Below are 14772 nucleotides of genomic sequence, written 5' to 3'. Positions count from 1 at the left end.
GGACGCCAGAGTCAACAAAAACAGTTTGAGAGGAATGTTCCCCAAAAGAGACATATTGCTGACGGTTACTCAAATATGCTGAAATCCAATTAATGATTTTGTTATTTCTGAGTGTGCTATTAATTTTGGAAAGCAGTTTTTTTGTGAGAGACCTTATCAAATGCTTTGGCGAAATCCATAAAAATGGCATCTGTTTGGCTACTATTGTTAATAGCATTCGCAAAATCGTGTATAGTCTGAACTAATTGGGTACAAGTAGAATAACCTTTCCGGAATCCGTGTTGGAAATTTGCAATAAAATTGTGTTGTTCAAGAAAATGGGAAATGTGGGTGTGTATTATGTGCTCCATAATTTTGCAAACTGTCGATGTTAATGAAATCGGTCGGTAATTATTAATGTACTGTTTGTTTCCATTTTTATGAATTGGTTGAACTCTGGCTGTCCTCCAGTCGCCCGGAACCTGTCCTTCGTTTAGAGACCTAGAAAAAATTATAAACAAATACTTGGACACCCATTCTGCATACCTCGTTAGGAATGCATTGGGTATTTTATCAGGCCCAAGGGATTTTTTTACGTTAAGATTCAAAAGCATTTTAGTTATACCCTGTTCACTGATGACAAGATCAGGCATCGGAGGTAAGCATGTTTCGAACACAGGTTGTATGCCATTATCCTTAGTAAAAACGGATTTGAAGTATTCGTTAAAGGCGGTTGATATTACCTTTCCGTCATGTGTTAATGTGCCATTGATTTCAAATGCATGAGAATCCCTAGATACTGGTGAGATTGTACGCCAAAATTTTTCAGGTGAGCTAGTTATAAAATTAGGCAACAAATCGCCAAAATAATTTTCTTTATCAAGTGCTACCTGTCCTCGTAGTTGACTTGACAGAGCGGAAATTTTATCCAGCAGGCCTTCAGGTTGGACAACTGCTTGCCTTTTCTTTTTCAACTTTTTTAATTTTCTACGCATTTGTATTGAAGTGCGGGAAATCCAGGGATTGTCACGTTTTGTCTTTTTAACAATGCTTGGCACAAAACGGTTAATACACATCATAACCAGATCCTTAAAAGAAATCCACAGATCGTCTACATTTGCGGTAGACTTCGAAAAACTATCAAAATAAAAGGATAAGGTATCGATTATTGATGTGTCATCAGCGCGTGAAAAGTTAGGAAAACATGACTGCTTTGGATGCCTGTCAATAGCGGCATCAGATAAGGTAAGGAACACGGCCTGGTGATCGGAGATTCCTGGGATTATTTCGCATTTTGTTTTAGTACTAATAGATCCGCTTACGAAGAAAAGGTCCAGTATAGATTTAGCGCTATCGTGTACCCTGGTGTACTCGTCAACAAGTTGGGATAAATCAAATGCAAATGCTATGTCCAACATGGCATCACCTGTTTTGTCGTTATGGTTTTTGAGGGACATCGTGCGCCAGTCAATATTAGGCAGATTAAAGTCGCCAGCTAGAATTATCCGATCGCCAGGTTTTAAATATGTGTTCATGTAAGTTTTCAAATCATTTAAAACCGATATGGAAGAAGAAGGGGGCCTGTACAACACACCTATAATGTACCTGATTGTACCACAATATGTTTTACTGAAAATGCACTCTACATTAGGCACATCAGGCATCCTTAAAACTCGTAATGATTTCTTGTATATCATACAGACGCCGCCACCTCTTCCAGTACGGTCTTTCCGGAGTACATTGTAACCAGTAGGCACGAATTCACTGTCGAAAATTGCATCATGTAACCATGTTTCGGTTAGCACAGCAATGTCTGAATCGTTAGTAAAAAGGAGCCCTTCAAGCTCGGTTACTTTATTGATTACACTTCTGCAGTTAATGTTTAAGATTTTCAAGGATGTAGGATCATGCTTTTTCTGTCAGTTATTTTTCTTATTGACCAATCTGACACGCTCTCCTTTCTGGGCATCCCAAGCAAACATAACACTATCAATGCTAATTTTATCAAAGACCAGCTTTACCTTAGCGCCATTTGCTTTTTCTTCCGCTGCGCTGTCCCACAAAAGTTTACGTAAGTCACGCACGCGCTTTGAGAAGTCTTCCGAGATAGAGTACGACGATCCTTTTAGTTTGTAGGCTGCTTGTAAAATGGATGCCTTTTCCCGATAGTCAAGAAATTTTATGATAACCGGTCTAGATCTGTCACTGGATTTACGCCCAAGCCTATGAAGTCTTTCTATACCTGTAGGTGTTATACCTATCTTCTCTTTTATTATGTCGTCTTTCACTGTGTTTTCAAGTTCTTCAAGCGTCTCGTTTTCTGACTCTTCTAAACCATAAATTATAAGATTATTGCGACGGCTTCTGTTTTCTAAGTCGTCCACCTTATTCATCAGAAAGGACAACTGGCTGTCAAAATCTGCTATTGTTTTTTCTATTTCGCTTACTTGTTTTGTCAGCGTGCCTAGTTTGGACAACTGTTGTTCAATGCTATCTATTCTGTTGTTTAGTGTAACCATTTGCTCTTTTATTTCGTTCTGACCGTCGATAATTCCTTCAATAGTTCCTTGCACTTTCTTTTGGCCGTCTAGCAGTTCCGACAGCAATTGCTTCTCAGTTGGTCCCGGGTTTGTCTCAATATCGCCCGAAAGAAGTAGGTTAGTAGGCAATAAAGCAATGTGCGCGAGAATACATTTGAAACACTGTGGGCAGGGCAGCAGCAACAGAAACCGGTTGTCACTACGATAACAGTACATGGAAACGTTTTTACTAACCTGTAGAGCAAGACAAAAATGGTTGCTGAGCATGTTGCCGATACTGCTGCTGGCCTGCCCACTGAAGAAAGTCGATGTTGCTCGCTCTTTTAAAGGGGCTTGCTGAGCCATGTGATGTGACGTCACAGTTGTCGAGATGAAGCGATGCGCTGTCAGTTGCGGAACGGAAAGCAATGTAATCGCCGGGCACCTGGCACGAGCCAGATTTTCCGATGCCGGCTCACTGAACACATCCACGTCGATTGCCCTTGATGCGTAGGCGCTGGGCCACCATTCATTCCCGCGATGCGAGGGCTCGTTGACCAGGTCAAACGACGTAGCCACTGGGTCGTAGCCACGCGGTGGAACTGGTCCGCACAGAAGGGCCGCCAAAATCTGTAGAGCAAGACAAAAATGGTTGCTGAGCATGTTGCCGATACTGCTGCTGGCCTGCCCACTGAAGAAAGTCGATGTTGCTCGCTCTTTTAAAGGGGCTTGCTGAGCCATGTGATGTGACGTCACAGTTGTCGAGATGAAGCGATGCGCTGTCAGTTGCGGAACGGAAAGCAATGTAATCGCCGGGCACCTGGCACGAGCCAGATTTTCCGATGCCGGCTCACTGAACACATCCACCTCGATTGCCCTTGATGCGTAGGCGCTGGGCCACCATTCATTCCCGCGATGCGAGGGCTCGTTGACCAGGTCAAACGACGTAGCCACTGGGTCGTAGCCACGCGGTGGAACTGGTCCGCACAGAAGGGCCGCCAAAATCTGTAGAGCAAGACAAAAATGGTTGCTGAGCATGTTGCCGATACTGCTGCTGGCCTGCCCACTGAAGAAAGTCGATGTTGCTCGCTCTTTTAAAGGGGCTTGCTGAGCCATGTGATGTGACGTCACAGTTGTCGAGATGAAGCGATGCGCTGTCAGTTGCGGAACGGAAAGCAATGTAATCGCCGGGCACCTGGCACGAGCCAGATTTTCCGATGCCGGCTCACTGAACACATCCACCTCGATTGCCCTTGATGCGTAGGCGCTGGGCCACCATTCATTCCCGCGATGCGAGGGCTCGTTGACCAGGTCAAACGACGTAGCCACTGGGTCGTAGCCACGCGGTGGAACTGGTCCGCACAGAAGGGCCGCCAAAATCTGTAGAGCAAGACAAAAATGGTTGCTGAGCATGTTGCCGATACTGCTGCTGGCCTGCCCACTGAAGAAAGTCGATGTTGCTCGCTCTTTTAAAGGGGCTTGCTGAGCCATGTGATGTGACGTCACAGTTGTCGAGATGAAGCGATGCGCTGTCAGTTGCGGAACGGAAAGCAATGTAATCGCCGGGCACCTGGCACGAGCCAGATTTTCCGATGCCGGCTCACTGAACACATCCACCTCGATTGCCCTTGATGCGTAGGCGCTGGGCCACCATTCATTCCCGCGATGCGAGGGCTCGTTGACCAGGTCAAACGACGTAGCCACTGGGTCGTAGCCACGCGGTGGAACTGGTCCGCACAGAAGGGCCGCCAAAATCTGTAGAGCAAGACAAAAATGGTTGCTGAGCATGTTGCCGATACTGCTGCTGGCCTGCGATCCTAATTCAAGAACCCTGAGGTGGGGTTCTTGAATTAGGATCGCTGCCGGTGGGTCAGATTCCTGAGACAGAAGGAGATTAAGAGCAGCCTGCTTTCTCCTTATCCCCGGCAGTTCGACTGCCAGATCTTTACTCTAGGTTTGGCTGGCATGTTGAATCCGTATCGGATGGCTCGTCCACGTGCATTGTACGAGCAAATTTCGACTTATGTCTTTTATACGCATGTTCCTTCCGAAGTGCACAAATTGCCGTCTCCGTGTATCGTCGGTTGTTTGCAATCTGCTCTCGAATTTCTTGGAATTGTGCGTTCACATAAATTGGAAAAGCTTGAAACTCCTCCTTGAAGGACCTCAGTTCTTGGATGATTTGTTGGTAGACCTCGCCTAAGGCAGGCTGGGAGCTAGGTACTGCCTGCTGTTTTTGGTTTTCAGGAGTCGGCTGAGCTACCGGCGTTATTGCATTAGTAGTTGCTCCTTTAAGCTCTTGGTTTTGGATTGTTAAAGCGCTCACTTGTTTTTTCAGACCTTCTCTATCTTTTTTTCAGTGCTGCCAACTCCGTGTTATTCTGAGGGGAGGACGAGGGGAGGGGAGGCCACTCTGCAAAGCTCACCTTCGCATCTGAAAGCTGGCCCGAGGACGTCTTCTTCAGCGCCCCGGTGGGCTTGATGAGGTTCTCCTTCCCTTGTTCTTTACCCGCCTCCACGGGACTGGCGTTCTGGTTGGAGCCTGTTGCCCGGCGTCTTGAGCTCGAACGGCCGCGAGAGGCGGAACTAGAGTGGGAGACTGATGACGACGCTCCTCGCCGTCGCGATGCAGGCTGCCTCTTCTGCCTCGGCCTGCTCCTGCATTCTTGATCTTCAGGTTTCGTTGTTGATGACGCATTTGATGACGCGGTACTAGCGTTCTTGTTCAGCGGTCTCTGGAATTTTTCCTTGCAGTCTCTTGCATAAGTCTTGTGTGGGCCCTTGCACAGCGCGCAAACGGGTGTGCACTCGTGCGTCTCATCTGGACTCGGCGTTCCACAGGTTTGGCAAGCAGCCCCCTTGGGTTTCGGGCAGACGTCTGCTCGGTGACCTGGCGTTCCACAGTTCATACAAGCAGCCCTCGTTTTACAGTAGATGTAGCAGCGGCGCTCTGACCACCCGTAGTTGACCGTGAAGGGAACCTTCTGCCCGGCGAAGACGATGACTGCCGACGTAGTCTTGCCCAGTCGGCGCGCTCCCAGGATTGTATGGCAGGGTGAGGAGACGTCTTGGAAGATAGAGTCATCACTCACTTCAGGCTTGATATTATGTATTACACCCCTGCAAACATCCTCTGGCAAGGCAACGTAGGCGGTGACCGTTATACTCTTGCCGTCGAGGTGCATTAAGCTTGGCGAGACGGAATGCGTCTTCCTCACAGTGAGTACACACCATTATAATGTTCCGCTGGCTAACAACGCGCAGCGTTGGCTTTTCTTGTAGAGGAGTGTTGAGGGCTGCTTGGATCCCTAATTCGAGATCGTAGGAGCGTGGAGCCACAGATTTTAGATCCACCATGGGTTTAGGTCGGATGATGACTTTGTATGGAAAATTCTTGAGACTCGGTAGACGCGGAGGTCTCGGTGCAGGAGGCTCTCGGCGTTCTTGCTTCTCCGGCTCTTGCTTGGGAGGTGTGGATTTAGCTTGCGCCGCTGTGTCGTTGTTGCGCCGGTACCATATGTTCCAGCCATGGCTGTTGTCGTCCTTCGGGAGATCCTGCGGGGGCATCAGCTGCTGCTGGGATGTTGGTACATGACTGAAGTCCATCTCCGTCGGGTCGTAACCTCTTAGAGAATTCATCGTGGTCGTGGTAGCCATGAATGAAGCGGGAGCACTCACTGGCGAGCGTCGTTAGACCCGCGTTGCGCGAACGCTATGCCGCGCATCCGCGGGCGCACCGGCGTCTCCGCGGCGATAAGGCACCCCAACCCCTTGGCCGTTAGGGTTAGCGCTCCTCACGGGGTGACGAGAAGTCAGACAGGCTTTAGCGCCGAAAATGTGGCACTCACAGGCTCACTGGTGGTACCAGGCCATGTCAGGCGTTGAAGGCAACTCGTGGATGGTAAATATACGGTGATCCAATATTCTAATCCGCCACAATCGAAGATTGTCAACGGAGCCCATGAATCGCACGTCCGCTCGTGACGAACGCCTGTCGCAACTTCAATAACGGATTAATTCACAAGTCAGGGTTGTCGTTACTGACTAAGCATCCACCCAACCAAGTCTCAGTCATCTGGTTCCCCGGTCACCTGGAACTACCAGGAGGAAACGAAGCCGCCCACAGGCATGCCCGAGCTCTTCTATACCGGGCGTCTCCCCCTGATGACCATGAAGGGTGCCGCGACCTAATAGGTTTAGCAGTGTATGCTGACAATCTTGCGCCATACAGAACAGCCAGAAAGGAGTACCCAACACCACACAAATCCCTCAACAAGTTAGAAGAGAACACCCTTAGGAGACTACAAACCAACACATACCCAACACCAGCTAAATTACACCAGTGGTACCCTACACTATACTCTCCGCAGTGTCCACATTGTCGAGCGGTAGCTAACCTCTACCATATGGTGTGGGCATGCCAATATAATCCCTTAGTTGACCCCATTCCCAACACCTCGGAGGAGCAGTGGGAGGCTATTCTGCTCAGCGATGATCCTGACCGTCAGCACTGGCTGGTGGGGAGGGCCAGCGCAGCAGCAGCAGCCAGTGGACTACCGGACTAGGCGGCCCACCCACATGTTCTGAGAACATTGAAGAAATAAAGATGTTTGTAATCAATCAATCAATGGTAGTTGGTCATCAATTTAAAAAAAAATTCTGGGGGGGGCACTTTGTTGACCTAAAGGGCGGTGAGGCGGAAGCCTTAAGCGCGGTGTTGCTGCTTGTGTCACCGATGTGTGGTTAAGATGTTAATCTTCGCCTGGAACGCGACAGCGTCTTGCAACGCTGCTAGGGAGTCCACAGAACGCCATCGCCAGTTTGGCTGTTTGGCTCATCGGTAAATTGGTTTTTGAGGAAAGGAAATTTACCTGTTTCACATGTCTCGGTGGACACCTGTACATCGCCGTAACGGGAAGGGAAGAAGATGGGAGTGAACGAAGAAACCGTATTCACTAGGCGCGCCTTTGTTCACTCCAAACCATCGAGCTGTCATGGCGGAGTGGTATTTATTTATTTATTTATTTATTTATTTATTTATTTATTTATTTATTTATTTATTCAAATACCTCACGGGCTCCGACTGGAGTATTATGTGAGGGGGGTTACATAACTGGGGTGGGAAAAAGAAGCAGGTAGAACATGATTATTTTAACATCGTTATACAAGTAACAAACAACCAACCAGAAAATAGAACTAAATTGAAAAAATAAGTTGAAAAACACACTACAGAACAAACTTCAGGAAAAAGCACACTTCAGAACAAAATGCTACTTATTTTTTCTTTGAAAATAACATAATCTGTGATGTGAACAATGTTGTCAGGAAGACCATTCCAATAAATGATTGCACGGGGCAGGGCTGATGAGTTGAATGCAGTGGTCCTTCCCGAAAGGCGTTTAAAACTTAGGTGATTATGCAGTCGGTGAGATGTGCGGGCCGGTTTTGAAAGGGGTAGTGTGAAGGAATGATGGCTGTAAACAATTTTATGGAAGAGGCAGATAAGAGCTATTGTTCTGCGAGATTCTAAGGATGGAAGGGATAACGAAGCCTTAATGTTAGTTATACTGGAATGAATGAATGAATGAATGAATGAATGAATGAATGAATGAATGAATGAATGAATGAATGAATGAATGAATGAAAAACTTTATTGTACAACAAGTGTTCTTTATCGAAGAGTAGGTGGAGCCCTCAGTCCAGGGCCCCAGCGGCCTTTGCAGTCTTGCAAGCCCTGTCGATCAGCTTGAGCTGCTCTTCAGGCTTCGAGCTGGACAGCGCAGCCTCCCACTGCTCCGGTGTTGGTGTGTTGTTTATCGGCACTGCCTGCATTTTCTGACAGGCCCATGTAACGTGGTAAAGCGTTGGGTGTTCACCGCATAGCGGGCATTTGTTGGCATATGTGGAAGGATAAATTTTGCTGAGTAAACTCAGATTGGGGTATGTATTAGTCTGCAGTTGTCTCCAGGCAACCGACTGCTCTCTACTAAGGTCTTTGTGGGGAGGAGGGTAGGCCCTACGGAGGGCTCGTTGGTGTTCTAAGATGGCTCCATACCGTCTAGTGACTGCGTCCAGTTCCCCTTCGGTGCGCGCCTCCCGGTTGGCGTATCCTCGGGCATTGGCGTCCGCACATTGGTTCCCTTTGACAGCCTCATGGCCTGGTGTCCACGTGATGAAGCAACTCGTAAAAGTGATCGTCCTCGCCTTGAGTATGTGAATGGCTGCAGTGGATATGCGTCCACTGCTGTATCTTCTGCACGCCTCTTGCGAGTCTGTAATGATGTGTGCATGGGGCTCGTCACTCTGCTGGGTGATGGCGAGTGCAATTGCTGCTTCCTCAGCCTCGAGGATGTTGTTGGTTTTTATCGAAGCGCAGTTTATTTCCCTGAGCTGGTGATCCACCACGCTGGCTACCGAGCCGTATCGGTGTCTGTATGTTGTTGCGTCAACGTATAATACGTCTTTTGCCCCGGCGAAGCTTCTTTCGTGGAATTCAGATCTTGCCTTTCTTCTCGCCTTATGTATATCGGGATGCATGTTTTTAGGAATCGGGCTGATCTCAATGATCCTCCTGATTTCATTTGGAACGCTCTCTGTGCTATTGATTTCTTTCAAAGCGTCCCTCATGCCGAGCAACCGCAGCGTGTTTCGGCCTGTTGCGGACAGTACCAGTCTTGTTTTCTGCGCGAGACGGTGGGCCTCGATATGTTCTTGTACTGTGTTGTTTATGCCCAGTTTAAGGAATTTCTCCGTCGAAGTGTTGACCGGCAGTCCGAGAGCGCATTTGTATGCTTTTCTAAGAATTGCCTCTAACTGCTCCTTTTCTTGCTCGAGCGGTGTTTGGTAGGGGACGCCGTATAAGATCCTACTGACCACGAGGGCCTGTACTAGCCTGCATGTGTCTTCCTCCTTCATACCTCTTCTTCTGTTGGAAATTCTTGCAATCATCCTGGTGATCTGTGCTGTGGTATTTGCTAGCTGTCTGACCGTGTGATCAATACGACGGTTGCTTTGGATCCACATGCCGAGGATCTTAACTTTCGATACTTCCGGAACCTTCGTTTCCCCTATGTAGATATCTATGGAGTTTTGCAGATCATACCCTTGTCTGTAGACTCTGAGCACCTCGGATTTTTCAGGGGAGCATGCGAGTCCACAGTGTCGGGCGTATGCGTTGACCGTGTCTGCTGCTCGCTGAAGAAGCTCTTGTTTTTCTCCTAAGGATCCCCTTGTCACCCAGATTGTGACATCATCTGCGTAGATGGCATGCCTGATTCCTTCAATTTCTTCAAGCGCCCTTGCTAAACCAATCATTGCAATATTAAAAAGCATAGGTGATAACACAGAGCCTTGCGGTGTTCCTTTTTCGGGGGTGTTGAAGGTGTCAGTCCTGATGCCTCCTATTCCAATGGTAGCGGTTCGGTTAGTCAGAAAGGCTTTCACATAGTTGAATATTCTCTGCCCACAACCCAGCTTGCTAAGCCCCTCCAGCACAGCCCTATGACTGACGTTGTCGAAGGCCGCTTTAAGATCGAGAGCGAGCAAGATGTTTTCTCCATATTTTGGAACGGTAGTAAGCACCTCCTCCTTGATCTGCAGGAGAACGTCTTGTGTCGATAGGTATTTTCGAAATCCAAACATAGTGTGCGGCATGAGTTCGTTGTCCTCAAGGTGGGTCTGCAACCTGTGATGCACAACTCTCTCGTACACTTTTCCCAAGCATGATGTTAAGGAAATTGGTCTAAGATTTTCCAGGTTTGGAGTCTTTCCGGACTTCGGAATCATTACTATTTCCGCATGTCGCCAGTCGTCCGGGAGGGTCCCCTGTTCCCAGTGTTTATTGACGAATTCTGTGAATCTTTTGATTGAATTGTCATCCAAATTTCTTATCATGGCATTAGTGATGCCATCCCTCCCTGGTGTTGTGTTCTTTGTGGCGGACATCACAGCGTGTCTGACTTCTTGTATGGTAAGGGGTTCGTCCAGAGCGGGATTCGCTTTGCCCGTGTATGCCAAGCTGCTGTCGGCGTGTGTTGCATTGCCGATATAACGCTGCTTGATGTTCTGTAGTAGTTCCTCGTCAGTGCCTTGGAACTGGTGCGCGATCCTTTGGGTCGTCTTACGAGTTTCGGATTTTGTCGTGGTTGAGTCTATGAGAGCCCTTAGCAAAGCCCATGTCTTGGCCCAACCTAGAGTCCCCTGAAGTTCGTTGCACTTTTGGTTCCAGTCGCGCCTCGAGAGCTCCGTCGCATATTCTTCGGCTTGTCTGGTGACCTCAGCGATCTTACGCTTGAGCCGCCTATTATGCTTTTGCCTTTTCCACCTTTTTAGTAGGCCCCGTCTGGCGTCCCAAAGGTGTAAGAGATGTTTGTCCACCTCGGGCGTGTTGGTAGTGAGGGCGACCTTTCGGGTTAGTTTTTGCCAGTCTGTCTTGATTCTTGCGACCCAGCCTTTTATGTCGGTGATCTCAGCGTCTTCAGACTGTGCCCTCGATTTCCTATAGGCTTCCCAGTTTGTCAGTCTAGCCTGGCCATGTTGTCTCCTGATCGGGAGGGTTTCTATAAGAAGGCGCAGGATGCAGTGGTCACTGCCTAGAGTTTCGCCGTCGTTTTCCCATCTTGCGTGCCTTACCCCTCTGACAAATGATAAGTCGGGCACGAATCTCGGTTGATGCTGTTCCCCACTCGCGTGGGTTGGGTGTGGTCAGTGATGAGGGTGAGCCTTCTACGATCAGCTTCTCTGGCTAGATCCCTGCCTTTCTGGGTTTCCTGAACGTAGCCCCAGCTTCTATGCCAGGCATTAAAGTCCCCCAGAATAACGATACCGTTCTTGCCTGCTGCTTCTTCTGCTTTGCCTAGCAGGTAGCTGAAATTGGCTTTCCTCTGGCTTGGCGGGCTGTACACGTTAAGTAGGAAGGTGCTTTCTTGGCTTCTCTTTTGGGTAATGATTTCTATAAGGACGTGGTCAATGTCCGTTCCGTCGATGTCGTGTCTGATTGCGGTGACTGCTTTCGCAACCAGCGTGACGACCTTGCTTTGCCCCTGCCCCTCGTAGACGGAGTACCCCGCGAGAGTGAGTGAGCAGCCGGTTTCCTGTAGGGCGATTATGTCTGGCGGAGAGGTGCAATTTGTGATGTGTTGTTTAAGAAGACCCTGCTTTCGGCGGATCCCACGGCAGTTCCACTGCCATATTTCGAGGGTTTCCAACTTGACCGAGCGTTTACGGTTGCTCGCCATACTGAGATGGCCTGTTATAGGGTTTTCCTCTGGATTTCATGGCTGTGAATTGTACTGGACGCTCTCTATCCTTGCGCGTCTCGTCTTGGATGTTGGAGATGAGGTTGCTAAGATTTGCCAGTGCATTGTTAACAGCAACCATGGCAGTTGTAAATTCCTGGCGCCCTATAGTTGTCGCGTGATCTTCATCTGTTTGCGGGTTAGTGTTGTTCTGCCCTGTTCTTTGGGCCTTTAGTTCGTCTATCAGATCGTTTAGTTTCTGCCTCAGCTCGGCGTTTTCTGCCCTGAGCGTCTGAATTATTTGTCTTAGCTCTTGAACTTCCGCGTTAACTTCCCCATTAGCGTTGTTGCCTATCACTGTTTTCTGTGTGTTTGTGTTTTTTGGAGCAGTGGGAGTGGTAGGGAAAAGATGCTCTTTCCAGCTCACCCTGGTTGCTTCCTCCTTTTTTGGTGTGGTCTTCTGCTGCTGCTTCTTTTTGGTTTCTGGATCCTCCCGGGTCCTGGACGCCGATATCGACTTTGAACCTGATCTCGATGCCGATTTGGACGTGGATCTCGAACTGGAGTCCTCGCTGAACCAGCGCTTCCGGGCCCGGCCGCGTCCGCCGTTGTCTCCGCCGCCTGGTTCCTCTTTTTTTCTCGTCCGTGGTCTCGGTTTCCTGAGGCGCTCCTTGCACTCCTCTGCCCCTGTAGGATGCGCTTCCGTGCATAGCACACACCTGGGCTCGCAGGAGTGTCCGTCCTCGATCACTGGCTCGGTGCATTTAGAGCAGACGACGACGTCAGGTGTCGGGCATACGTCCGCCCTATGTCCGGCCTTTAAGCATATATAACAAACTTGCCGCGATGATCGATAGAGGTAGCAACGTATCTCGCCGCCGTAATAATAGACGTAGCGCGGAACGATCTTTCCCTCGAAGGTAATGACCGCGCTTTGGGATTTGCCAAGCATTCTTGCATAAAGTATTTTGACTCCTTGGGTACGTACCCGAAGATGTGAGAGTAGTTCAGTTGGCGTGGTCCCGGCGTCCACTCCATGAATGACACCCTTGCATGAATTGTCCGGCGCGGCCACGTAAGCTGTCACTGCATAGTTCTTTGCATCAAAGCGCAGACTCGAAATACACTGCACAGCACTGGCAGTCTCCATGCTTGGCGTGCTGAGTATAGCGATGTTGGATCCGTTGCGCAGCCGTATAAGGAAGCGGCCTTCGTTGCAGATGTCCGGTTTTCCGCATGCTTTAGTTATAGCCCGGGCCATCTGATGCGTGCTCAGTTGGCTGATGTTGAGGCCATTCTTCGGTCTAAGTATGACTTTGAAGTCGTTTTTTGGCAAAGGAGGTAGCTTCTCTCGCCGAACGGGATTCCACTTGAGTTTGGGTTGGCTCAGCGCTGAATTGTCCGCCGCGTCTGTCCCGGCCTCCGGAACGGCAATCAGTCTCGAGTTCTGGTATTTGGCAGTGAGCCATCCCCCATTGTCGATTGTTCTCTTCTGCGAGAGGTCCGTAGCGTTGTCGTTAGCGTGGTCGGTAGCGTTGTCGGTAGCGTTGTCGGTAGCGTTGTCGGTAGCGTTGTCGGTAGCGTTGGCGTCGCTTTGAAGATTCTCTTCGAGCGGTGTCGTGGCTCCGGCCGACGCCGCCGCATCAGCGTCAGCCATCCTCACGGGTGCGGCGTGAGATGTAGCAGCGTTCCTTCGGGCCGACGGCCCGACGCCGTCTAGGCCTAGCGCGGCGTTCTCTGCCTTGGATTTTCCGACGGGCAGAAAATGGCGAAATCGGGACTCACGGATGTAAAGCGGGTATCCACGGATTTCGCTTGATCAGTAGAAAGCGATGGAGTGCTCCATTTTCTACTGCGTTGATGTTTTTCGGTTGTAAGGAGGCGTCGAGGCAGGAGCACTAGCGAACGGCGTTCTCTTCGTCTGGCCCCCTAGCGGTCTCTTATACTGGAATGTCGGCAATAGTTGCGAGAAATGAAGCGAGCGGCACGATTTCGTACACGCTCTAGGGAATTAATTAAGTACTGTTGGTGGGGTGACCAAATGGAAGATGCGTATTCAAGTTGAGGGCGGACGAATGTCTGATATGCCAGCTGGCGTGTGGAAGAAGGCGCACCTCTGAGGTTACGTTTTAAGTAGCCTAATGTACGGCTAGCTTTGGCAGTAACTTTTTCTATGTGGGTTTTCCATGAGGGATTAGATAAAAAGTGGACGCCACTTTCGTACTTGTATGATGACGCAAGAGTGACTGGACTGTTGTTAAGCGACTAAGTGAAAAGATAATTACACCGTTTATGGCTAAATGTCATTAACTGGCATTTATCAGTGTTAAGGGACATTTGCCATGATGCGCACCAGTTATTAATGCGATGTAGATCTTCTTGAAGGGCGATGTGGTCATTAAAGGCGCGGATTTTGCGATAAAAAACGCAATCGTCTGCAAACATTCTGAGTGTTGAGGTAATGCCTAATGGGAGGTCATTGATGTAAATCAGAAAAAGTAGCGGGCCTATTACACTACCTTGCGGTACGCCTGATGTTACATCAGTTAAAGTGGATGAATGGTTATCAATAGAAGTGAATTGTTTACGAAATGATAAAAAGTTTCTTATCCAAGAAATTGTTAATGAATCGAGACGCAAGGATGAGAGTTTCGCTATTAAACGACAGTGTGGAACGCGGTCAAAGGCTTTAGCATAGTCTAAGAATATGCAGTCGATTTGGAGATTTTCTTCCATACCGTGAAGCAGCTCATTAGTAAATTAGAGTAGTTGTGTTTCACATGATAACCCTTTTCTGAACCCATGTTGTTTTGAAAAGAAGAAACCGTTGCCTTCTAAATGTAATGCCGTGTTAGATGCAATGATGTGTTCGAGAAGTTTGCAAGATGTACATGTCAGAGATATTGGGCGATAGTTAGCAACGTCAGTTCGGTCACCGGATTTGAAAATTGGAATAACTTTTCCAATTTTCCACTCGTATGGTATCTCGCCTGTTGAAATTGATTGACGAAATATCAATCAATCAATCAATCATTTTA

At 48.6% G+C, this 14772-nt stretch overlaps 1 protein-coding gene across 1 annotated transcript in view; it reads right to left on the bottom strand.

Annotated features, from left to right (window-relative positions):
- LOC149367478 (uncharacterized) overlaps positions 1-6137 on the bottom strand; it is a 50099-nt gene extending 43962 nt beyond the window's left edge. The window contains exons 1-3 of the mRNA XM_089574369.1: positions 5717-6137; positions 4925-5565; positions 2427-4253 (exon numbers count right to left, since the gene is read on the bottom strand). Of these exons, the coding sequence (XP_089430495.1) occupies positions 2427-4253; positions 4925-5565; positions 5717-6137 (2889 nt within the window). The remainder of the gene's footprint in view (positions 1-2426; positions 4254-4924; positions 5566-5716) is intronic.
- Between the last annotated feature and the right edge of the window lie 8635 nt (positions 6138-14772).

Source organism: Amblyomma mixtum, chromosome 1 (assembly GCF_055824585.1).
Source record: "Amblyomma mixtum isolate Tamu chromosome 1, ASM5582458v1, whole genome shotgun sequence".
In the NCBI taxonomy this organism is placed as follows: domain Eukaryota; kingdom Metazoa; phylum Arthropoda; class Arachnida; order Ixodida; family Ixodidae; genus Amblyomma; species Amblyomma mixtum.
Note: the sequence above shows the minus strand (reverse complement) of the source record. Positions and strands in the feature narration are given on the sequence as shown.